The sequence below is a fragment of the Chelmon rostratus genome, chromosome 16 (assembly GCF_017976325.1).
Source record: "Chelmon rostratus isolate fCheRos1 chromosome 16, fCheRos1.pri, whole genome shotgun sequence".
Lineage (NCBI taxonomy): Eukaryota > Metazoa > Chordata > Actinopteri > Chaetodontiformes > Chaetodontidae > Chelmon > Chelmon rostratus.
In genome coordinates, this window is record NC_055673.1 from 2,747,525 (window position 1) to 2,773,337 (window position 25,813).

At 42.7% G+C, this 25,813-nt stretch overlaps 2 protein-coding genes across 2 annotated transcripts; one reads left to right on the top strand and one right to left on the bottom strand.

Moving 5' to 3' along the window:
* Positions 1 to 7,561: 7,561 nt before the first annotated feature.
* necap1 (NECAP endocytosis associated 1) lies at positions 7,562 to 13,889 on the bottom strand. Its single transcript, XM_041955595.1, has 8 exons — positions 13,790 to 13,889; positions 12,213 to 12,313; positions 11,869 to 11,973; positions 11,672 to 11,753; positions 11,431 to 11,539; positions 11,164 to 11,311; positions 10,784 to 10,877; positions 7,562 to 10,219 (listed from the first exon to the last, which is right to left on the bottom strand). The coding sequence occupies exons 1-8, from the start codon at positions 13,882 to 13,884 to the stop codon at positions 10,165 to 10,167; spliced, it is 789 nt and encodes a 262-aa protein (XP_041811529.1). The 5' UTR covers positions 13,885 to 13,889; the 3' UTR covers positions 7,562 to 10,164.
* Positions 13,890 to 14,314: 425 nt separating this feature from the next.
* On the top strand, positions 14,315 to 25,185 carry LOC121619611 (epsin-1-like). The gene is made up of 11 exons (XM_041955441.1): positions 14,315 to 14,332; positions 14,910 to 15,056; positions 15,158 to 15,265; positions 16,252 to 16,407; positions 17,583 to 17,711; positions 18,187 to 18,307; positions 18,729 to 18,904; positions 19,395 to 20,769; positions 21,356 to 21,502; positions 21,991 to 22,152; positions 22,690 to 25,185. The coding sequence occupies exons 3-11, from the start codon at positions 15,197 to 15,199 to the stop codon at positions 23,250 to 23,252; spliced, it is 2,898 nt and encodes a 965-aa protein (XP_041811375.1). The 5' UTR covers positions 14,315 to 14,332; positions 14,910 to 15,056; positions 15,158 to 15,196; the 3' UTR covers positions 23,253 to 25,185.
* The last annotated feature ends 628 nt before the right edge of the window (positions 25,186 to 25,813 follow it).

Genomic DNA, 25,813 nt, shown 5'->3' on the forward strand with positions numbered 1-25,813 from the left:
AATGTAATAAAATGATTGTTTTTTAATGACTTGAAATGTTGTGTGAAAAATGAATCATCTCGTATTTTACTTTACATCATGAAGACTAAAATTCTGCAAAGTTCTGCAGGGTTCTGCAAATACATCGATTTTGAAATCACCTTAAAAAGCATGTCCAAGCATGCTCATACCTCAATAATGTCCTTGTAAGATTATACACTATTGCAAATAGATCACATGCACACACGAACAGCGTGCACACAGTGAAGACCAGCAGGAGAGCTTCCCCAGATGTTTTCAAAAATAGACCCACGGTCGTAAATTTGACACTACAACCTTTCAGCACCATGTATGTGCCGCAGCCACGACTCGGACGCTTCAGCCTCACGGTCCAGCCAAGTCACGCACTGTTTCCCATGCCAACACAATCAGCTGGATTCCTCCCGCCTCCTGCAGAGGTGGATTTCCCCCCTCACAGCAAGCACTGCTTTTTGAAACAAATAGTTTCGCTGATCAGACACCAAACCAGAGCTCTGCACATGGATGAATTATGCACATTTCCAATCCAGGTCATAATCACAAGACTGCAGTGTTGTGCATGAATACGCTAAAGGAGCACATTCATTGATTCATGCTCATGTTTTTGGTGGTGAGCTGAACATGATCAGTGCAACTGGAGATTCAGACACAGCTCTGAGCATCCAACAGATAAAGTCTCACATTTTATGCAAATTGTGCTCACGGGGGTCTGAGAAAACAAGTTTTAACATTCAGCCACATCAGCAATGATTTGGAAAAGACAAAGAGTCGATGCATCCGACCAGCAAAATACCTGCGAGTGAGTCACTTTCACAATAAATCATTAACAAAGGGTAAGAGCCCGAGTCAAGTGCCTCCACCCAAGTGAACCTCACAGCCTTTTGCAGTTCTCAGCAACAGGCACACAGACTTTTACTAGCCTGCATGAGGTCTGCAGCCTTTTAATGTGTGTGAACTGAACTTTGAGCTTGTGAAGCGTGAACTTGCATAACACTGCTAAATCCTAGTATCCATGACGTGTAGAGCTTTGCTTGCTAACTAGGAAGCTAAACTCTACAGATCATGAACGTCAGGGTCATAATGAATGAAAAATCCTCAGTGTGATTTATAGATTGAGTTTCTTCTGTGTCATTCAAGTTTGCAACTTTGCAAACTAGCAGCGACACTATTTCTGACTTCCTCTTCTTATATGTGCATATATGTTTAACTGCGTGCAGGTTTGTTTATCCGTAGTCATACTTCTGGTCTCTCTTTCCCAGGCTGCGACGCTGGCAGCGACGGCTACTGTGCGATTTGTTTGCCAGAAAACATTTGATCTTCCCACTCGTGTGGAAAAGGCCGAGTCGGCAGCATGCACCGAGTGAGAGGACGGTGAGGTCAGGGGGAGGGAAGGAGCAGTGACAGAACGCCCGGCCTAATGAAAACCAGACGAGTCGTAAATAACACGCCGAGGTGAAAACAAAAACAAAAAAACCTGCCTCGGCGCACATCGATCCGGTGGCTTTGAAAAAAATGGCCTTTAAAATTAAAACATGAGTCATGTATTTCCTGTTGAATTTCTTCTGAATGTTATAGAGCCGTCATGTCGCTGAAATATTTGTAATAGCAACAGTGGCGTACACGGGGGGGGGGGGGGGGGGGGGGGGGGGGGGGGGGGGGGGGGGGGGCGGGGGGGTTGTCCCCCCCCCCCAATGGCCCACTTTTTGAAAAACGCACGCTAAAGTGCCCTCTTGGACTCCAAAACGCGCACTAAAGTGCCCTCTTGGACTCCAAAACGCGTGCTAAAGTGCCCTCTTGGAAGCCAAAACGCGCACTAAAGTGCCCTCTTGGACGCCAAAATGCGCTCTAAAGTGCCCCCTTGGATGCCAAAACACGCTCTATATTGCCCCCTGGGAGCCAAAACGCGTGCCCTCTTCAGTTGGCGAGGACACGCTATATTTGCCCTTCAAAAAAGTCTGTGCACGCCACTGAATAACATAAATAACTGAAAATCCTCTCTCAGCAGCGTGTCATGTTGTTCACTCCTGGCTGCTACACATTGCTCTTTAACGACGTGGCTCTTTTTCTCCTGTAAAACCTTTCAATAAAGCATAAATCTCACCTTTGTGTTCATTTCATAAGTACATTTTATTACTGTTAAAAGTATTTGTAATTTAGTAAACTTACAATAATTTAGAAAGCAAGAAAAAACTAAAGTTTTTACATAAATTCTGTTGAAAGACTGATCCGCTCCTCCCTCTCAGATATACACATGTATCATCCACACCTACAGATACGTATCATGTTTTACCAAATGCAACCTTGTAAATCCATTTTTAGTCACAGTCATATCTTAAATTCACATAAAAGTTTGCTTGTGAAACTCTTTCCACATCGCCTGGATAGACTCTGCTGAAAGCAAATCTGGTTTCTTAGCTTCCTGAAAAGCTGACATTTTGGAGATACAAGGTTTTCAATTTCAATTACAGCATTTGTATGAACACATTAAACCAAACCTGCGCTCAGACACACACATACATAAATACATAACTTGCTCCTAAATCATGCCATCAAGGTGTCGGTTCAGGTTTCTCTGAAAGCTTCAAAGCAACAAGTGGCCGTGAGTGACTCTAACCTTTGACCTTTGAACTCTGTGTTCGACTCCCTGCTCATCCTAACAGCACCAGACACCTCCAGCCTCAAACAGAGCGTCTCCGCTGGTTCGAGCCAGCGACACATTCTTCGTGTTATTAAAGTGGCCGAGTCGAGATAAAGAGATCATCTGCAAGTTATCTCACAAACCGCCCGCAGCCAAAACTCATGAATTAGCGAGCTTGTTAAAGGGCGACGTGAGACGTTAAAGGGAGACAGTTTGATCACCGGATCACATTTGAGAAGCGGGTCCACGGGTCCGAGGGGCGACGCTGGCCGCCGGCCTGTGAACTATTCTGATCCAAACTCCTCCTCTCCTGACATTTCACCTGATATGTTGCATCAACGCTGCCTGTCTGAAGTACGCCAGGGTTGAGTAACAGTAAGTGTGTTTGTTTAGCCAAAGTGTCAGTGAGAAAAGAAGAGCTCGAAGTAAATCTACACAATTGTAACGCAGTAATAAAAAGTACGAGAGAACATTTGAGTGAAAGATGTCATGAAGTTTCAGTGCTGTAAGTTAGAAGAGGATTTTATAACTCAGGTAACTCAGGTGAAACAGTAGTTTCACCTTCTTTAGTGTGCTAGAAATATTTAAGTATTAAAAAAAGTCAGTACAAGTACAGTTTTACTCGTTAAGCTTCAGTTAAAGCATGTTTGACATATACTTTTAAAAATTATACTTCTAAATAGATGTAATGTTCTCCTTAAATGTCTTAAATGAATATACTAACTCTGCAAAACTTAAAGTGGTATTTCAAAGTACTTTAGTACTTAGTAATTTAGTACTTTTAAAAATGTACTAAATTATAAATACTTTGAATAGTAATAAAGTGTAATCCTTTGTAAAAACACTATTAGCAGCTTAAAGAAAAAAAAGTGTTCTTTAATTTCACTTAGTTTGAAGTATATTTAAGTATATTTCCAACACACTGGTAATATAATACAATTGTACTGCAAGTGTGTTTTAGATGCTCATAAATCCTGATTTCTTATTATTTATTATACTCAAGTGGTACTCAGGGACTACTTGAGTATACCTGCAGATGACAGAAATAGCACAAAGTGAACTTTCCTTCAAACAGTGTAATTTAAGCGTGGTATTTTCTTCACCTGGGTCAAGATGACGAGTGTATTATTGGACACACAAAGAAAATCTGCATTAATTCAATGTTAATGTTAGCGTTTTTACATGTCCTGCTGCGGGTATGAGAATCCTGAGAGGATATAGAGAAGGAGACACGTACTGAAGAGGTTCAAGGGAAGGTAAGGGGGGTTTCAGCCAAGGCCAGGTGGCGATGTCAGCTGTACAACTGATGGGCAAAACTATGGAAGTAAGAAGTTGTCCTTTTAAGGATTCATCCTCTGGGGACCAAGATTGTCTGCAGCACATTTCATGGCACGCCATGCAGTGTTTGTTGAAATATGGACCGAAGTTGACCAACCAAGCACCCAATGTGTCCGTCCTGAGAGTCCTGTGGCTAAAAAGCTCACCGCTGCAGCGTCGTTCACCTCCTGGCTGGAAAAGAGCTCGGAGTTCTGATGGCGTCGCAGCTTCAGAGCTGCATGTGAACGCACGCTGGTGCCTCATTTGGATCTGACGGAGGCAAACAGAGCTCCTGTAATGGGAACATGTCGTTTTCTGACGGCGACACCGTCTCTGGCCACCTGCTCCGGGTTCCTCTCATCACCACCTCAAGCCAAATAAAAAATGACTTGTCTATTTATTTTATGAAGTGCTGCTGCATGTAGCTTTGAAAGCGATGCTAAGCTAAGATTAGATTCAGTGACCTAAGTCCTCTAAAAGCGTGCTGGCCAGTAAAGTCTGACGGTGTGTGCAAGCAGAGCGGTCAGACAGACGGACTCTGTGATGGAACCACAATCCTGAACTCTGTAGCTGGCAGCGGGGTGACGAGGAGAGTTTTATTGTTTCTTGTTGCTGGTGAATTGCTTACTGAGCACAATATTGTAGAAAAAATACATGAAACAATGTTTGAATATGTTGCTGTAGGAAGTGGCTTGTAAGTGGGTCAGTCGTTTTGGTCCAGACTGAAATATCTCAACAACTATTGGACAGATTGCTTTGAAAAACATTAGACTTCATGTCACGCCATCATCAGGTCAGATTGTTAATATCTTTAATTCTTTGGTTTATACCTGCAAACAGTGGCGTGCCCCCCCTCGTGGCCCAGTTTTGGAAGAATGCGCGCTAAAGTGCCCTCTTGGACTCCAAAACGCATGCTAAAGTGCCCTCTTGGGAGCCAAAACATGCGCTAAAGTGCCCCCTGGGAGCCAAAACGTGCTCTAAAGTGCCCTCTTGGACTCCAAAACGCGCTCTAAAGTGCCCTCTTGGATGCCAAAATGCGCTCTAAAGTGCCCTCTTGGACTCCAAAACGCGCTCTAAAGTGCCCTCTTGGACGCCAAAATGCGTGCTAAAGTGCCCCCTGGGAGCAAAAACGCGTGCTAAAGTGCCCTCTTCAGTGGCGAGGACACACTATATGTGCCCTTTTTTTCCTTTCCGCCCCTGCCCTTCAAAAAGTCTGTGCACACCACTGCTTCCAAAACTGATGACATTCCCATCAGCCTCAGTGATATTGTACTTGTATTTAGTGCTATTTAGCAAATGCTAGCATGTTAACATGCTAAAATAAGATGATGAACGTGGTGAATATTATACCTGCATATAATCAGCATGTTAGCAGTGGAGTTAGCATTTAGCTCAAAGCACTCCTGTGCCTTAGTAAAGCCTCACAGACCCATGAGCATTGCTGTGAACTCGTCTGTTTCTACTGAAAACGATGGAGGTGGCAGAGATTAAAAAACACATCCTGGTGTTTAATCCAAACTGATGGGAGTGTCGTACAGTTTGCATTTGAGTTACATGTTGAACCTTTAAATGTGATGCCTCATCACACTGATGATGATAGATGAGAAAGTTCTCTGAAAAGGGAAACAAAATCTTCAGCGAGCATGCAGCGATATCAAGTGCATCAAAAGTCCTGAATTACTCTGTAATTTATGGTCTGGCTGCGACCCAGATCCAAATGAATCCATCAAAATGACATGATGGTGTTTTGGAGCGACATGCTGCTCGGTGTGGGTTACAGAGCAGGAGATGACCCAGATCTAAAGTGCAATGGGAATTACACGCACAAACACACACACACACACATAGCATGTGGTCTAAAGTCCGCATACAGCACATTCAGAAAACACACAAGTCTGCCTCACAAGCACAAACATGCATCCACACATTCAGAGGCGAGTCCGGCCCTGCAGACCTGAGTTCAGGCATGATGTGTTCCTCTGTTAGTCCAGACCAAAATACCTATAATGACCTCAGAGCCTCAGCGTGATGACAACAAAATCAGAGGAAGACGAATCGCGTTCTCGATGAAGCTCGGGAGGGGCCGGAGAGATCCGAACCCGCCGCCGGTTTCCCCTTCTGGCCCTCAGTGTGTCCGTCCAGCTGTCTGCCGCTCTTCTTCTGTCTGTCAGCAGAGCTAAAAGCTACTGCTCAATGAGTTCATGTCCTGACCTTTCACAATACTTTTCACTTCTGCTGTGACCCTGCCTCTTTCTTACCGGACTAACCAGCTGCCCTGCAATCAGCAGCCAGGGACAGGTGAGGAGGAAGTGAAAAAAAAAAAAAGTTCTCTACTTTAAGTCAAGATCAAGGTCAAATGTGTTTATAGAGCGCTTTAAAAACAAAGTGCATTACCACAAACATGATTATGCACAAATTATCACTAGACATGAGTACTTAAAACACATGCACAAATACTCTACATGTACACGCTTACACCTGTATGGACATAGACGTTCATGTGTAACAGAGTCATACACCATATAATTTTAGTTATAATTACACAAATTATTTGTAGCTAGTTTTAACCTTACCTGACATGTTAGGCCTCCAGAGTCAATGTGGAACGTCTGAGACTTTGAGTCAGTGTACCCCTACGTTAGTTTTTGTCGGTCCCCCTCTATAAAATATTCCTCTCCCTTTTTGTTTCTGTACTTCGTGGGAGAGGTATGCAGCACTTTTTTTTCGCTTACTCGCTAGCTAAAACTTTTTGCTGTAGCATGCTAACACATTCCTTGATTTGTGTAGGGGCTCACGTATATTGATGATTGACCGGAGGATCTTCTGTTATTTCACTTTCATTGTCAGAAATAAATGGCGAGCACCTCCAAATGCATCCAGGTCTGGTTCTCTGCATAACACAACGCACACGACGATAATCCACCGGTTACACATGCATATTAATGTTGGATGCAGACCATGCCGAGTGGGAGTAAAGGAGGGTCTTCAGACACCTTTTAACGCAGTCATGGGACTCTGCTGTTCTAAAACTTTCAGAGGGAAGATTCCAGAGTCGTGGTGCAGCTACCGTGGCTGACAGGTCTTGATCTGTAGATCTGCAGCTCTCAGCTGTACTGTAGTGGGGCGGGAGCTCTGTGACGCAGCTCAGAGTGAGACCCTGCAGCACGCAAACACAAACTGAAGAATCTTGTGAGGAATTTGAGCAAAGATGCTACTGCAGGCGTAATGTGTCCCGTTTTCCCACCTGCAGAGGAGTCTGGCTGCAGGATTCTGTACCTGTTGTGGTGAATGGAGGCCTGTTGATACTAAAATACAGTTGCAATAATCACGTCTTGGCGATATTAGAGCATGGATGACTAAACAATCTTTAATATGATATGATTCAGAGCTGGAGAAAGAGAGATGTGACATCAGATTTCAGAGTATTGTGGAATATTAATATTAATTGTAGCTTAACTCATTGTTATATTGATTTAAGTGCTCTTAAGTATTTAAAATAAGAAGAAGACATCACACGTCCTTTGAAAGGATTTATTGCCTCTTTCTCATGAAATTGGTCATAAATCAAACGTGTTAGTCCAGTGATTTTACAGCCAGAGTGGAATGAGTGAGAAATGGGAGACATTTTTATATTTTTGCCAGCAATACGAGCAATGTAAATACAACACACATATCAACATATCATATCAATCAGCCCTATACCTTAATGCCAATTAAACACAGCTCATGTGATTTAATCACAGCAAACCTTAAAAAAAATCTACGCAAACAAAGTCAAGAAACGACAATTCACATGTCAAAGTCCTGTAAACGCCATCGAACTTCACGACCAGCCGAAGCCTTTTCAGTACAAAAAGGAACATATCATCCGCTGCCATCGAGACATTCATCAGATGAAGTAAGACAATCATTTTGTTTTTCTCGCCCTCAGTCCTGAGACTGGTCTGTTCATATTCTAACAGGCTTCAGTTAAAGAGTGATTTGCCACATGGGGATAACGATCAGGTAAGTCTTTTCTTATATAATCTATTATTAAAATAAATTCTCTGAATAGTTTGACATTTTGGAAATAAAAACAAACGAGGTTAATTTTTTTTAGACTTAGAGATGCTGGTTGGCTCGTTTTGTTCCCCCTGGACAGAGCCAGGCTAGCTGTTTTTAAGCTAAGCTAAGCTAAGATACCCAGCTGTTTGCTCCAGCTTCAGACTAAATGCACAAACATGAGAGTGGTGTCGACCTTCTCGTCTAACTCTCAGCAAGGCGGTGAATAATCATGGCGAACTACTCCTTTAACTTCCAAATAACATCCTCAGATTGTCTAAATCTGCTGTCAAACCTCAGCCCTGTTACAACTCATGTCGGACAGCTTCAGTTTACTTAAATTCCTGCACTGAATATCAGAACTATTCTTACTTTGATAAAACAAGCAGTATTTCGCTTCACAGCAGGCTGTTTTTACAGGTTACCTTTCAAACACGGAAAATCAGGTAAATTGAGTGTACGAGCACACTCCTCCCACTGTGTAACAGACAGTTAATGGCGTCCATTCATAAGGAAGCTCGTCTTCTGTGAGCAGAACATTAGAAAGAGGTGTGAAGTTTTCTCTTCAACATTAGAGTGGCTGGTACAGAAAAGGAGCGTTTGGGGGGTGCAGAGGATTCAGCGAGACTGATGTGTCAACGTCTAAATGTAAATCTGCTGGACGTGAATAGTCGACGATATATTTCATGCAAAACTGAAGCTGAGATTTACATGTGCTGACCGAACCTCTCCACGTTAGATTTTCCCTTTGATGATCTCAAAAATGGCCTTAATTCCTGCTCCAGTTTACTTTGAAAACGGGTGAGTTAATGACCAAATTCAGCAAAATGTGCTATATTTAATTCTTATCTTATTTCACTCTTAGCTTATAATTCTTCACAACAATGCAGTAAACGTTTGTAAAAAGGTAAATAAGTCACAGTAATGAATACATGTCTGGATTTGCCTGCTTTCAGTGATACAACACAGTAAACCTGCTGATAACAAGCACGCAGTAGTGAACACAAATATGATTTTACACTGTAAACATAAATTTATAGATTTAGTACGCCGGACAGGAATGTTAAGGTTCCCCGTATAGTTCCATGAATATATTTTAAGACATTTCACCTAAAGTATCTCATCCCACTTTAAGTGAGTTTATTGATTCTATAAACACTCTGAATACTTTCCATAACTAATAATAACTCCTGGTTTCTGTGGCGATAAATACCAGTAGATGGCGTGAAAAAGGCGATTTAATCTGCTAGATCTGAAATTTGAACTATTTAGTTTTCATACCCCATCAAGCAAATTTCATCTGAGCATTTTGGATCTTTAAATCTACTCCCATTATCATTATGCAATCAAACCACGCTTTCAACCGACAGCAGCTGTTTTAAATACAGAAATTCTGGGACGTGGACGAGGCTGTACGACTCCACAGTTCACAGTGTGAGGTGGGAACGAGCCATTTACTCTCATTCAGTCTAAAAAGTCTTGCAAATGAGGTAAAAGAGTATTATGTGTCTTAAACTGCTCTTTCTTTTGGATTTATAGCCAAATAAGATGGACAGACTGCAGCTGTAATACAAACATTATTCAAATCTCCAGTTCTTTACAAATAAGATTTATGAGCCAATTTCAGAACAACAAAGAAAATGCCTTAATTTTCTTCTTTGATTTGTGTCCAACAGTTAATGCAGCCTTCACTAAAGCTGAGCTCTGCAGGTTTTTACCCACAGCAAGTTACAGAGAGCATGTTGACATGTAGCACCCAGCAGTGCCTGCAGGGGCCGCTGTTGCAGCGACAGAAACATGCCAGATCAGAGATGAAGCTCTGTTCGGAGAGCCATCTACTGGGGAGGCTACGCAGACACATAAAAGAGGAGCTCAGGACATCACACATAGCCCTTAAATATTACTGGAAATGGCTCATATCATATAATGGCTTTAACAGACGAACGCTTCATTTCCGACCAAGAATATTCGAGAGAACTATGAGTCTTTGTGAATGAAGTGATGCCATGAGTTGTTTGTACAGCTCGGTGGTGTTTCACGTCTCTGCTTTGGGATCAGTGTAGGGGAGTTAATCTCGGTGTGATGCACAGGAAGCTACAGACACAGATGCAGGTGAGATGGAAATCACAACCGACGTAGCAGCCGACGACTCAAAACTGGATCCAGTTTCCGGTGTCCTGAGGTCGTGATGGTGGAGGGACGGAGCTGAAGACACATGAATTCACGTTAGTTTTGTTTCTTTGTATTTTCGTAACTTTATATCAGTAGTGAGATGTACAAAAGTTGTTGTGTATAATGTATAATATGCACAAAATTAAAAAATGCAACATATTACATAGCAAGTGCAGTTACATTATATGGCCAAAAGTATATGGACACACACTCACTGCAGAACAGTTGACCCTTCACTGTCAGATCTTCCCCATCTTTTGAGTTTATGTGTCTCCTTAATTATTAATATGATCTTTTTATTGTTTCTGTTACAGTCATTTGCCCATTTTAATTTCTATCATTCAACTGAATTTTGTTGTTCTTTGTTTGTTTGATGTGGAAGAACTTGACTGGCTTCCATAGAGCTCTAAATTCAACCCCATGAAACACCTTTAGGATGAACTGAGCCAGACTTCATCACCCGTCATCAGTGTTGCACCTGCAGCCCAGTTCAAAAACCTTGTGTAAAGTCTTCCAAGAGTCACATATGGGTGTACTGTTTGGGCGTCCAAATACTTTTAGCCACAAAGTGCAAATTAAAAGAAATGAGTTTTGTACCTTGCAGGAGCAGAGAAGTCTCCCCAAAGATCTGAACTAGGGTTTGGCTGAACCACTGTGTTGGAGTTACTACTGTCCAGGTCCAACAGGCAGCCTGACAGACATGCAGAGAGAAATACAGAAGTCATTAAAAGTAGTACTGACACACATTTCACTTCATTTTCTGCAGCCTGAAGCTCTAATAACGCTACGACTCATTTAACTAATTAACACAGCGATAAAGAAAATAGGTCGTTCCTGCAGGTTAAAGCTGCGCAGACACACCACACCGAAAAACTCAAAGACGTTAAAGGCTCTAAATGTAACATGCAAGCTGGCTATAATGTGAAGTAATGATGCACAGAAAGTGAGTCTGCCGACAGACAGAGAGCGCCATCTACCTGTCGCTGTGCCTCCCGTCTGCGGGACTATGTTGTGATTGGATGAGCCTGATGAAGGAGGAGGGGCTATCTTGCCTCCAGGTGGTGGTGGGAGGAGTCCAAACCCACCTGAGCCTTGTGGGCGGGGTTTATCCCTCTTTTTACCTTGCTAGAGACAGAAAAGGAATATTATTTTTTTCTACTCTCACCAACAGTCTCGTTTTATTTTAAGTGTTAGATTATGTTGTAGAAATTGGACATTTTGATGTGTGAAAAACTGGTTCTTACCCCTATGTTGAGTGTGATGGTCTGCCCCTCTTTGAAACCCAAGTCCAGTTTGGGTCCTGAATCTCCGAGCTGGGCGCTTTTGCTGATTTCATTCTCCTGTTTCACCCATCTGCAGGGAGGCAGATCATCATCAGCACAGATACAGAAATAAACTACTCATCTCAGCAGTTTCCAGAAAAACAGCACGCAGCATCTTCTTTTCAATCAGCACTTTACACTAAACCCCCCCGTCGCTGCTTACTTGAAATGGTCCTGCAAAGCCACATTGAAGTCAAAGGCGTCCCCTCGGTCCCCGAAGCCAACTCCTATGAAAGCACTGCGACCTGCAGACACGAGGAGACGTCACAGTGACTGACATGATCAACAGCCAATAGAAAGTTCTTGAAATCCACGAGCTTAAATGGGATTTTCATTTCATTTCAACATTCACATCCTCACCGTTGTCATCCTGTATCCGTAGAACAAAGTATCGGCTGGAATCGCTGACTGTTTCCACTGCAATGCCGGGATACTCCTTAACTGGCGCCTGAGCAAACAGCTCCCCTGCAGGACAGGAGGGGAAACAACAAGAGATGAATGCAAAATAGTGAACCATCCAGCCAATTTATCAACTGCTTTCCAAACTCTTTATCCTGGTTAGAGTCCCTGGGAGCTGGAGTCTATCTGGGATACATCTTGGACACATATATCATAGAGCTAACACTGGGCTCAGTTGTAATGCTGTAAAGTCCACGAGTGTCAAGCAATAAAGTTTTAAAGCATAATCCACAATGAAGCCCTACCTGAGACCTTGTCCTCCAGTTTGATGTACGCCACCTGGCCCTTGGCTGTGATCCTCATCCGACCAGACCAGTCTGGAGTATCCAGCTTCCAGTCAGCTGCCCTGTAGACAAGCGGGGGGTCAGGCTCACACTTAACTCACACAAAGTGATCTGTTTCAATAGGAATATGTTGTTATTCCCAGAAACAATGTAGATCAACTCCAACAATTAATCGATTACTTGTAATCAATTTAATCACCAACTATTTTGATGATTGATTAATAATTTGAGCATTTTTTTTAATAATACAAAAGTCCAAATTCTCTGATTCTAGCTTGTGAAATGTGAATATTTCTGGTTTCTTCACTACTCTTTGACAATAAACTCAATATCTTTGAGTTGTGGACAATTAAAGGACGTCATCTTGGGCTTTGGGAAACATTTTCAGCATTTTATACGCAAAACAACTAATCGATAAGTGGTGAAAACAATGGCCAGATGAATAGGCAGTGAAAATAATCTTTACTTGCAGCCCTGCTATGTCGTATTTGACCCGACAAATTGAAACTGAAAACATATGACAGTGTTTTTGTTGCAATATTACCATGAAGAAAGAATGTGTGAGGCTATTAATTAGCCTAAAACTAGAATTTTTTCTAAAACACCTGTGACTCCTAACCTGTTTGACATCAGGTACGTTGATGTCTACTTCAGAGAACATGTGACAGTTAATTAATTTAAACACAAGATACTTGTGCTCAAATATATATATATATATATATATATATATATATATATATATATATATATATATAATAAGAAGAATATTTCTTTATTCTTTCATCCCTTTCATTGTTTGGAGTCCATTCAGATTTATCCATTTGGGAGTTGGAGACCACTAAATTAAACTAAATGTTCAATACTTACTTATTTGTTCATACATGGTGCTGAAGGCATGAATATATATATTTACAGTAAGTGGTACAGTCATTTCTGAGCTCATACTGAATCTCAAAGACAGAAATTGATAATATTAGTGATCTGGTGGGTTTATGGATCAATGTAAAGGTTCTTAATGGAAATGCAGTGATTCTTCGTCATTATCTGTGTGTTTACAGACTGTTTGAAATGTTCCTGCATGTCTACCGCAGGAGCACAGAAAGTTTTATCTGTACCGACAGCCTCCAGCAGACACTATCCGGACAGAGAAGCCTGAAAACGGTGTTTTTCAGCGGAGCGGTCTGAGCGTAAAGAGGACATCCAAGCTGTCACACAGAGCGGGACAGTCCTGGCAAAACGCCCGCATCGACCCGGCACGATGACAAACACCCCTATCACATCCCTGACAGCTCAACGGTCTGAAGAACAAAGCGACACAGAAAAACAGCCAACGGATTCAACCGCGTCCTCACACCTGGACACGTTATCCTCATCCCCGCTCCTTTAAAAACGGATCATCAAGCTAGTGCCCCTTATTCGTGGTTTGAAAGCATGTACTAGCAGCGGGCAGTGAAAGTGAAATGCCCACACCGAGCCACGCCGAACACCGTTAAACCGCATTTTACAGCGCCGTTGAACACCGACGGTTGTTTCTTTACCTGTACGAGCGGTTTGAAGCTCGCGGTGGGATGCGATAGACGTTCACATCGGGTTTCACACACAGGATCGACTCGTACTCGCCCTCGGCCGCCATCTTGATTCCACTGTTATTGATGTGGGAGTTGTGGTTGTGACTCATTTATTCAGTTTTTTTTCTGAGGGGGGTTCGTGTGTGTGTGTGTGTGTGTGTGTGTGCGTGTGTGTGTGTGTGTGTGTGTGTGTGTGGTTTGGCCGTGCTAACCGCTAGTCGGCGTTAGCTGCGTCTCACCAACTAGCTAACCCTTTCCGTTAGACCTGTTATAAACGGTACTTTTACCGTCATGAAACGGTTTATTGAAAACAAAAATCAAAGTTTCTCTAAACTTAAAGTAAATTATTTCTCTATTCCAGAATAAAAGACGCAGAGGAGGTTAACGGAAATGTGTATTTAACTGGGAATATATATGTATATCTTTGGGGGGCGTGGACTAGCAGGTGCTGAAAACTGCGGAAGCGGAAACGGTCCTGTCGTCTCCTCGAAGATTCCTGAAGATCGTGAAACGGTTCGTGCTTCCTTTTGCTGCATATTTAGCACAGGGAGTAACGCGCAACCAGTGGGGATCATTTTGACATATATCAGCAACCGTTTCGCAAAGTATAGCCCTTCATTTTATCGCTAAAGCCTGATATTTAAGCTGATTGCTGCTGCTGTAACAACATCGCTCGACCGTTAGCCATATTGACGGCTGCTGGTCGTCTTCAGTCGCTCTCCGAGGTTCTGAAAACACGACGTGTGACTCCTGACAGATACGTTGCTCGCAAGCACGTCTATTTACAGTTGCTGTGGCTCAGACTAATCACCCAGCTGCACTACGAAAGAGGCTTTATCTTATATTTTACCACACCAGCCCCAGGATGCTTCCAGCTAACTAGCTAGCTTGTAGCTTAGCCAGTTAGCTAACCTAGACGGTGGTCTGTGTTTGTCGCAGTGATTATGACAAACTGACATGAGCTGTCACACACAGCAGGTGTAGGCACGATTCTAGTCTAGCTTTGCAGTCACACGCCCATTATTGTACGCTTTCCATTGTTACCAAGCCGTGGCTCAGCTCTTTTTTTGTTGACTGGTTCTTCCTGCAGCTGTAGGATCTGGTTTCTGACATCCTGAGACAAACCAATGCAGTCAGGGGGAAGAGAGACCAGCAGGATGAACACTCACTGAGCCAAGAACTGCAATCAAGCAACACAGAATTAAGTCTATAAACAGCACGGACAGTCTTTACAAAGGTATGGGAGTGTGTTTGTGTTTGCTTATACAGATCTGTGGATCTGTCTTTTCCAGATCTCTGTCAGCATTCATCAGTGTTAACAAGTTTTCTCTGAATCAGATCACGGTGGTTTGATTTCCCACCCCCGTCCCAGCCACAATGACGTCCTCTATGCTTCGCCGACAACTGAAGAACCTGGTCCAAAACTACTCTGAGGCTGAGGTTAAGGTAAGACTAACTGAAATCAAAGTATGAAGAACTATGTGAAGATCCCCATTATTCCAGCTAAATTCTCCCTCTGGAACATTTATGCTTTCATTAGAAAAGCATAAATCATTAGATAGGAGATAGCAAAGAGGTGACAGGTGCAAACCAGGTGCAAACCAGGAGTGCTGCAATTGCATGTTCACTTAAACCCCCAAGATGCCATTTGAAATTTTTATTTTTTAATTTTAATTTTTTTTTTTTTTTTTTATTCACTCTATTAATCCCAAACTGGGATTAACCCATCACTGATTTACTGAAACACACACATGCACATGCAACATGCAGTGAGACACACAGGTGGGCTGCCGCATCAGGCACCCGGGGAGCATATTGGGGGGTTGAGGGCCTTGCTCAAGGGCACATCAGCCAGCTAATGGCTAATGAGGGGGGGGGGGGGGGGGGGGGGGGGGAGTGAATACTCCACCACACCCAAGTTTCTCTGCCAGTCCGGTGGGAGGAATCGAGCTGGCGACCCTCCGGTCACAAGCCGCTTCTCCAACCTCTAGGCCATGGCTGCCCCCAGCACAAAAATATATATCAAGTATCCAGTATCCAAATTTTAAATGTATCAGCTGTAATTTTATACACATTGTTATTGAGCATCCTATGGTGTTTACAGTTCTGTGGTTAGAAAGATTTTGAAATCTATTCATTTAAACTACAGCACACTTTTCAAATCGTAACCTTCAGGTTTTTAGAGTCAGGGAAATATGGGGATATGTGTCTTGCTAAAATCCTGATCCGATGAAACATGATCAGTAATAACCTGGCAGAACAGATTACTTACCGCTTTTGGTAACATGATGAAATGAGATGAAGGAAGGAAGAGTTGGTGTGCTGTAACCCGTGCTGAGTCTTTTTGTCACAAGCTGGCATATCTGAGCTGTGGACTGCTGACATCTAATATTTCCGACATGTTGACAATTTCTGCTTTGCTTCTTTTGCAGGTAAGAGAGGCGACGTCAAATGACCCATGGGGTCCGTCCAGCTCTCAGATGGCTGACATCTCCGATCTGACCTACAACGTGGTGGCCTGCAACGAGATCATGACAATGCTCTGGAAACGCCTGAAAGATGACAAGAACTGGAGACACATCCACAAGGTAACAGTAACAATGCACAGCAAGTCCCCTGCTCTGTGTTCAGACTGTGCTTTAACAGCCGTTTCACTGTCATTATTGTGGATATTGTGTCAACCTTGAAATTTCAGTATATTTATAGAAACTAATGAGTACCTGGTGTGTCAGACCCTCTGTGGTGTCTCAGGTGGATAGGTCACAGATAATAATTATTGAGACTAATAAGGTAACCCAAAAATTCAGTTGTAGCTTTATTTTTGAAACAAGAGCTGTGACCAGCTTGGTCAATATTTCCCTGTTCCCTGTTTTTATATTGACTTTCAGTATCCTGAACAACAATTACAATTTTTTTTAACAAACCAGTCAAAATATGTTTCTACAATCTTGTTGCTTGTGCGTACGTCATGGGAAACAAACACTCTGCTCTCAATCCCAGACAACAAAAGCTTTAGCAGCTGCATGGCAACCTGTGGTACAGTAAGGAATGCCAGAATAAATCGGGCTTTGTAAAAAAGAAGTACTAATTCAGAAGAAACAGCAGAGAAATAAAAACATTTATTAAAGGGCTGCTCAGCTGTGGTCAGTGAGGATCATATCTAAAGGTGAAGGATGATGTTTCATAACCATCATATTTTGTTAAATTCATATGATTTAAAATAAAATGTTAAGTATGTGATCAAAAGACATTCTGCATTACAGTGAATTCACATTTGGGTACAGGGATACCCAAAGTGGAAAAATCTTTACTTACTTTAGTTTGCCTTATGGCAGTTTGTAGCTGTTGTAGCACAACTGAAATGTGTTGCCATTCAGAGCATCCTCAGTAAAATGAATCCTCTGTTCCATCACATGACATGTCTTATTTATCTGTCTTCTGTAAAGACCAGATAAAAAGGACAGGAAGGCTGAAGACAGAAAGTCTTGTGACTTTGTATTGTTATATCTCTTACGCTGCTGTCCACCACAAGCATTGTGTGGTTTGAAGCTTATGCATTGTTTGTCTTTTCCTGACAAATCTGTGATTTCATTTTACACAGATTATGTTTTGGTCCTTTCATTGTTGCTTTGTCCTATGAAATCCACAATTATATAGAAAACAAAAAAACTGTTGAAAACTGTATGGATTGCCAGCTTTTTTGTTTCAGTCATACACATTTTTGCTTCACATTTTTATTCGTTGTCATGCTTTTTTGTACCAGTCCCTGACGCTGCTGGAGTACCTGTTAAAGACCGGTGACGATCGCGTGCTTCTGAAAATGAAAGACAACATCTACATCGTCAAAGCTCTCACAGAGTATCGCTTTGTAGAAAAGGATGGCAAAGATCAGGTGATGCATACATACATAGCTTCCTGATAATGCCCAAAGCATGCAACCCTTTAGCATCCAGTAAAAGGCTGCATGTTGTGCATTAAGGTTATCCATTACTGGCACTATAATATCCATATCATCAAAGTCCTGTTAACCTCTAGGCCAGGTGCACAATTACAGAGTGAAGAAAGATTCAGTCTAGGTTTGATTTCTCAAGTGCATGCTAAGAACCCCTTGAATCAAAAGCTGTGCAGAGTAACAAACTTGACACGTTTAGACTTGACTAGATCCAGTGGGCTTTGGTCAGAGTTTATTGATTTATTAATTGGTCAGATTTAGACCTTGGTTTTAGACCTGCACCATTTGGAGTTTGTTTCAGGTTTAGTTGGCTTTTGGAAAAATGTTTCAGATTTAGGTTTTTCAGGTATTAGATAGGATTTTGCTCAAAAGGTCTTAGGCAAATCAATGTCTAACGTAAGCATATGTCTCCCAGGGTGCAAATGTGAGAGAGAAGGCCAAGGTTGTCCTTGTTCTTATGGAGGACGATGATAAGCTCAAGGAGGAGAGAGACTTTGCCGTCAAGACCAGAGAGAAGACGTCAAAAAGTTCTGCTGGTGAGCTCTTCTGTCCTGAAGTATCACTGATAAATGTTCATGTCATTTCCATTCTTGTGAACTTAATATCTCAAGAGCATGTTGAGGCAATTTCTTCAAACACTCACTTGGATTCAAGGATGAACTGATTAGATTTTGGTGGTCAAAGGTGACTGTGACCACACAAAATACGTTTTTGGTAACTCAAGAATTCACACGCTAATTAAAACAGAATTTCACACAAACGTCTCATAGGATAGAATGATGAATGAAGTGATGACATTTTATAGGTCAAAGGTCAGCTTCACTGGTCGTTTACACTACACTACTCTTGGGCGTCCACCTTGAAACTGGTGCTTGTATAGATCTTCTGTTCTGCTGGGTTGAAGATGTGGGTGAAGCATCCTGACCCTTCAGTTCCTTTTCAATCCCGTCTAATCAGCCTCATCCACGGATGCCATCAAGGATCCCAACTACAAGCCATGCTACGTTCCCGGGTCCTCAGGGCTGCCATCTTTAGACAACATACCCTCTGTGGCCGACTTGACTGCTTCCTTCGCTGCCCGCAAAGAGGAGCGTCTTAAACAGGAAGCTGAGAAGAAAGAAGCAGAAAGGAGGGTAAGTGTATAGCGAGTACAGTGCTTAGCTACAGCAGTTGGACACAATAGCATCAACAGTATACCAGAACAATGTAATGCCGGGAATACGGCTTCAGTCCTGTCAAGGAAACCAATGTTTATATTTCATACATATTAAAAAAACATATTTTGTAGGAGTATTGTAAGAGACTGTTATATAAGTGATGGGAAGGAGACTCAATACTCACAAACTTCACCATATCCTCTAAGACACGAACCCTTTCCCTGCTTGATCATTTTATTCTCGATAGATATGATCAATTTATCACCCAATATGTACATTAAATCATAAATTGATTAACAAAAAACTGATACAGGGGCAGATGTGAGGTTGCCTATGAGTATCAAAGCCTGTAATCAAATACCAATTGATTGAGGAGTGGTTTATTTATACCACTCATTAAACCATTAGTCAGTGGTTTTTTTTGTTTACTTTTCTAACCAATGGAATTACAATTGCAACCTTCTAGGCCAAGATGAGTGAAGATGAGCTGAAATGGGAGGATGCGGGCAAAGAGAGCAGCATGAAAGAAGGTGCTTGGGGTGGAGAGAAGGAGGAGGAGGTGGAAGTAGATGCATGGGGAGCCCCCAAAGAACCGAAAGTGGCCACAGATTCATGGGGCACACCCACAAGACCTGACATCGCAGCCAGCAGTGATGCTTGGGGGGCTCCAACTAAAACTGATGAGGATCCATTTGCAGCACAGAAAACTGACGCAGATCCATTCGCTGCCCCAAAGAATGGAGAGGATCCTTTTGCAGCACCAAAGGATGAACCTGATCCATTTAGTGCATCAAAAGACGACCCTTTCAATGCACCAAAAGATAGTTCAGACCCCTTCAGTGCACCCAAAGACAAGGAAGATCCATTTGCTGCTCCAAAAGACAAACCAGATCCCTTCAGTTCATCTAACAATGATCCATTCAATGCACCCAAAGATGATCCTTTCAATACTCCGAAAGATGATCCGTTTATTGCTCCAAAAGATGATCCTTTCAATACTCCAAAAGATGATCCTTTCAATACTCCAAAAGATGATCCGTTTAATGCTCCAAAAGACGATCCTTTCAATACTCCAAAAGACGATCCTTTTAACACCCCAAAGGATGACCCTTTCAACACTGTAAAAGATGATCCTTTCAATGCCCCAAAAGATGATCCTTTCAGTGCTCAAAAAGACGACCCATTCAGCAGCCCCAAAGATGATCCCTTCAATGCACCAGCATCAACACCCCCCAAAGAAGATCCATTTTCAGCACCACCATCATCTAAAGACGACCCCTTCACTGCCCCCACAACACCACCTAAAGAGGATCCTTTCTCTGCAGCATCTAAACCGACAAAAGAAGATCCTTTTGCTGCACCAACAACTCCCCCTAAAGAGGATCCTTTTGCTGCACCAACAACACCCCCTAAAGAGGATCCTTTTGCTGCACCAACAACACCGCCTAAAGAGGATCCTTTTGCTGCACCAACAACACCGCCTAAAGAGGATCCGTTCTCTGCACCATCCAAACCTACAAAAGAAGATCCTTTCGCTGCCCCCACAACACCCCCTAAAGAGGATCCATTCGCAGTGCCATCCAGCCCACCAAAAGATGATGCCTCAGATCCCTTCAATGCGCCCTTAGTGAGCTCTCCCCAAGGCAGTGCAGATGCATGGGGAGCCCCTGCTAGCTCTCCACCCGCCACTGGGTCAGATCCTTGGGGGGCACCATCTGCTCCAAATGAAACAAAGGGCGGAGATCCCTGGGGGGACGGGACAAGTGCCACCTCACCTGTTGATAATTCTGATGCATTTGGGGATGCATCCAAACCAGACAATGACCCATGGGGAGCCCCAGGTAAGAAACAAACCAATAGATGCTTGAGCACGAGGATCGATTCTTGGAACTTGGAACATTGATCTGATAAAATATTTATTGATTAGCTTTTTTCCAGAGCTTGCCTGCGTATGCCATGGCTGTCTTTAGAAAAAGCAACTTAATCACTTGTTATCAGAACATCAATCATGTGATAACAAGTGGTCATATATTTGGGGGTTGTAACCCCTGTGCCACAGGAGTCAGCCCAGTGGGACTGACAGGGTTGGGCTGTTGGAATATCAAGCAAAAGTCTTCATGGTGTCATGTGTGAATTGTGTTGTGAGCACTTTGTTGGTGAAATGGCAAAGACCCTGAGTATTAATTTAAAGGGCAGACATGAGCTATCTGTTAGCATCGACTGGAAAGGGCTCAGGAAAAGTCATTGACCAGGAGTCAAAGATCAAGAAGGGGGGTTACTTAGGTCACGTGATGATACCTGGGTTCCAGTCGCTGAAGTTGTTACATGGGCAAAAGCTCTGGAAAAGGATAAAAAGTATTTTTATCACAGAAAGAACGAAGCCATTAGACTGAAACATTTAACGTCTTTGTATGCTTCCTTGTTTAGCTGCAGCTCCAGTCAGCACGAATGATGCGTGGGGTTCACCTGCTCCGCCCTCAGACTCCTCCCCATCTAGTGACCCCTTTGGAGACGGAGCATCTAAAAAAGGTGATCCCTGGGGTGCACCAAGCAGCGCACCTAGCAATGGGACAGGTAAATTGGTCTTTACGCTCTGCCTGCATGCATATTTCTGCGATCCATCCATTATTCATAAGAGTAAAATCTCATTGTCTGCTTTGTACGCAGCAATAAAATGCCCCGCTCTGATTAAATCAATTTAATCTTTATTCTGAGTAGTCTGCTATAATTTCTGCTTGTTTTTAATCAATAGAAGTCTTTGCCAGCTGGCTTAGAGCTTGGCTGAGAATGTTAAATCTAACAACTTAACTGTTTGTGTGCCTGCATCTCCGTTTACTGTATGTGCCTTTATGTGTGACTATACCCTGTTGTTACCTACATTTAATGGTCATTTGCATGTGTGACCATGTTCTTCCATTTCACCTCCATCCTCCCATCAGTCAGCAGGTGGCTAACAATCGTAATCAATTAAACTTCTCTCCGCTTTGCTCTCTCTTCCTCCCTGACCTGTTCCCGAAAGAAAACACCTTTTAGAGTAGAACTGGACCTTTATTTTATTGCAGGACCGCAAACAGTGCAGCAAAAGGAGACGCGTAGAAAGACTGCTTCGTTTCTGGGCGCTGTGGGGGCGTCGCTTGTTGACCTGGACGATCTATTTTCTTCTAACCCCAAACCCAAACAGCTCCCCCCGGTCAACACGCCCGCCGCCCAGACACAAGCGACTGGTAAGGACAGAAAAAATGCTTCACTCTGGGAGAAAAATGCCATTTTTGACAAAGGCTTCATGTGGGATAACGTGTGCTGCGCTTGATTCGGATGGATGCATGATCAACCTCAAAGACTGGAAAATCACTAAGATGCTAATAATCAGTAACTCCCTGGTGATGTCTCAGTGCATTCCACTTCTGTTCAGCTGAAGCCTTCAGAGACAGACAGAGAGAGGACACAGTATGACTGACAAATAGATATTTATCATAGGTTATTGTGATGATGTGTTTTGGCTAACCCCCCCCTCCCCTGTGGTCTCACTGTAGCGTATAGATGTTGTGTGTGTGTGTGTGTGTGTGTGTGTGTGTGTGTGTGTGTGTGTGTGTGTGAGCAGTGACATACTGAAGCTTAGGATAGAGACTGGTGTATATTAACCAGCAGATGTTTAACTCCTCTCACCCCTCTCTCTGCTTTGCTGGAATACTTCAAACTGTATATCACTCCCTCCGCCCCCTCATCCCTCCATCCTCCTGTTACTCCTCCTAATTTCCCAGGTGCTTTTAAAGCCAGGGGCATGACATTTGGTGGCCCTGTGTCCAGATCAGGGGCTGTTGCAGGGGTGTCCCTTCCTGAAACGTCAGCCCCGTACTGCAGTCCTTTCAGTTCCACCCTTCCCCCCTCCTTTGGTGCACCTTCACGCGCTTTTGGAGCCGTTAATCTTTCCAGTGAAACTCCCCAATTTTCAACTGCCATGTCTCATCCTGGTTTGAATATGCATCAAGTAGCTCAGGTGGCTCCTCCATATTCAGGAACTGGAATGGTACAGTCTGTTTCGGTGGGAGGGAGTCCACAAGTGGGCTTTAACATGAACCCCCCCTGTGGAGTTGGCATGGTACAGTCTGGATCTCTGATGGGGAATCCTTTGGCAGACCCCCGCGCACTGGGAGCGGGAATAGGTCAGTCCAGTTTGTTTGGAGGGAATCACCAAGCAGGAGGGACTCACTTGGGAGGATCCACTCCTCAGGCCGGGGGTGGAGTCCCCTTCCAGCCACAGTCGCTCTCAGGCAGCGTGTTTGAGGAGACGGTGAACAAAAAGAACAATCCATTCCTGTTCTGACAGATTGACGTGATAGTTCCTATCAGATATATGTGTTATATTAAATGACCACACTGGGTCGTTTTACACGTTTTAGCCTTCTAAATGCGTCATTATGCTTCCAAAGAGCCGCAGGATTTTAGACTGGTGAAGGAAACAAATAACTTAATTAAACTGAACAACAAGGCACGTCAGAGTGCTTGGAAGACTAACAATCAGCAAACATTAGCATTAGCATTAGCGTGAAAAAATGATGTGAATTTGGCCATTTCGTGCATTAAAGGTTACTTTCAACAGGCGACTCTCCTCTTTATGAGACTGATTCAGGTGTGAGCGTCCCTGCTCATAGCTGAAGTAACGTGTGATAACAGCATCACTCTGACTGGAATCAGTGCCAGCCTGCAAGCTAAGAAACAGTGTAAACCTGTAGGGTTTACTTTTGGAAAATAAACAGTAGTTACATGGATATGACCGGTCAGGCTAAAACATGCAAAACCACCTGTATGATCATTTAATGAAACACCTCCTCAGCTCACACTCGCCTCCCTTGAGCTCTACACATGTCCGGTTCGTATTATAGCCATGTTTTAAATGTATGCAGCATTATAAACAGAACAGAAATGCACACAGACGATGTGTGAAACTGTACTTTTGAAATCTGGATGATCCAGCCTTGTTCTTCTTCATGCACAAGTCCAAGCAACAGAGAGCACCTGTGTGTGAAATACTGCAGAGTTACTGTGAATCTGAGTGTTGTGAGATAAAACATTAACAGAACTGATCTGAGACAGACGTCACTGTAGGTGTGTTTGTACAAGGCAGAATGTGTGTGTGTGTGAGAGTGTGAGTGTGAGTGTGAGTGTGAGTGAGTGACCTGTCTGCACGCAATGTGTGTGTGTGTGTGCAGTCTGTATCGTGCTGATGTAAATAGTGGAAGTAATCACAGATAAACCTTGAAATATACTGTATATTAGAGTGTTACAATCATGAGTAACTATTTATTGATCTATTTATTGATTGATTTATTGCTTGATTATTTATTGATGCAGCAATGGCCTCCAACAAAGACAAGTTCAGGTTAGCTTTGATGGCAGTGTCATTATCAGACGGGCTCACCTGATGGTATCGATCACGTGTGATGTCGAGCGATTGGCTTTAATCTGACTTGGCTGTTCAAACGCTGCATCATCAATCATGTCAGTAACCAATGGTGGCTTTCTCATCCCTGTTTAGATCTGTAGTCGTTCTGGATTCATTGTGTAATTGAATATGTCTTCGCTGTATCTCCTGGCATTAGACAAGAAACACAGATGTATTATTGTATGATGTTTAGCTGCAGTGTTGGCTAAATAAAAACCGAATTTGAACATATCAACCTCTTTAATGTGCATGCTGTCTGAGTGGATCCTCCTCTGTACGTGTGTGTGTGTGAGTGATTCATGAAGTATTTCAACACCCGCCTGTACGAAAAGGCAAATATAAATGTATAAACGGCTCTACTTTACCTTTTCTGCCTGTCTCGATGCAGCTGTCTACAGACGATGTGGCTGACGATACAGTTTGAACATGTTTTGACTCAGAAAACACAGCAGCTGGATTAATCGTAGTTTATGAGATGAGAAAACATCCCAGCTCAGCAAATCAAAGCCACCTTGAAAACAAACAGGACCAACATGACTTCGAGGAGGTCGCGCGGTTTTGGATTGCTAGCTTTCTTTGTGTTTCATGGGTCTGTGCACGTCTTTCATGTATTCTTTGACTCCCTTAAATGTGAACTTGGGTGTAAAACTTGACTGAAAGACAGTTTAGCTTCAAGGAGTCACAGCAGAGCAAGATGAGGTTGAAAAACTAGTTCATAACATGGTTATTATTATTTCTCAAATTTAATTTTGTATGAAATGAATTTATTTTGCTGTGTATTTAAATTCAAAGCTGTGTTGTAAACTGTGACAGTATACAGTACATTTGAGAAATAAAATGGTTCAGTAAGTGAAGCGCTGTCTGTTCTCACTGCGTCTGTTCAGCATCTCACCCTTTTTATCTGATTTTCTTAAATCTCATTTTATAAACTGAATCTTTTTGGCACTTTTTGGGGAATTTCTTGACTTTGTCATGAAGAACTTACCTGCTGTCACCACAAGAGGGCCACACACACACATAGAGCTCTATGAAACACTTTTTTTTTTTAACATTGATCTGCTGAAGAGGCAAAGTTAAAGTGTTTCTACCTGCATGATTCATGATGAAGCTCATCTGAAAGTTGTGAAATTGTGGTCCAACATGCAACAAGTGTGAGGTGGAGACATGAAAGAAAAGATTCTGCATTTTGTCAGTGAGGGAGAAGAAGTAAATGTGCTTTTAAGAATTTTTAACCAGTTAATTATGAGAAAAATATATTAAACAAAATAAATTTTATTAAAAGACCGTAGAAGGTCTTTAACTAAGCTTTCTATTTTACAGTTTGACCGTTTCTTTCATTCATTCATTTATTTCTTCATGTGTCTCCTGATTAATTTTGGAGAGTTAGGGGCGAGTCAGTTAAGGCCATTACAAAATTTGTTGAAAAGAGGAGCTGAGCCTCC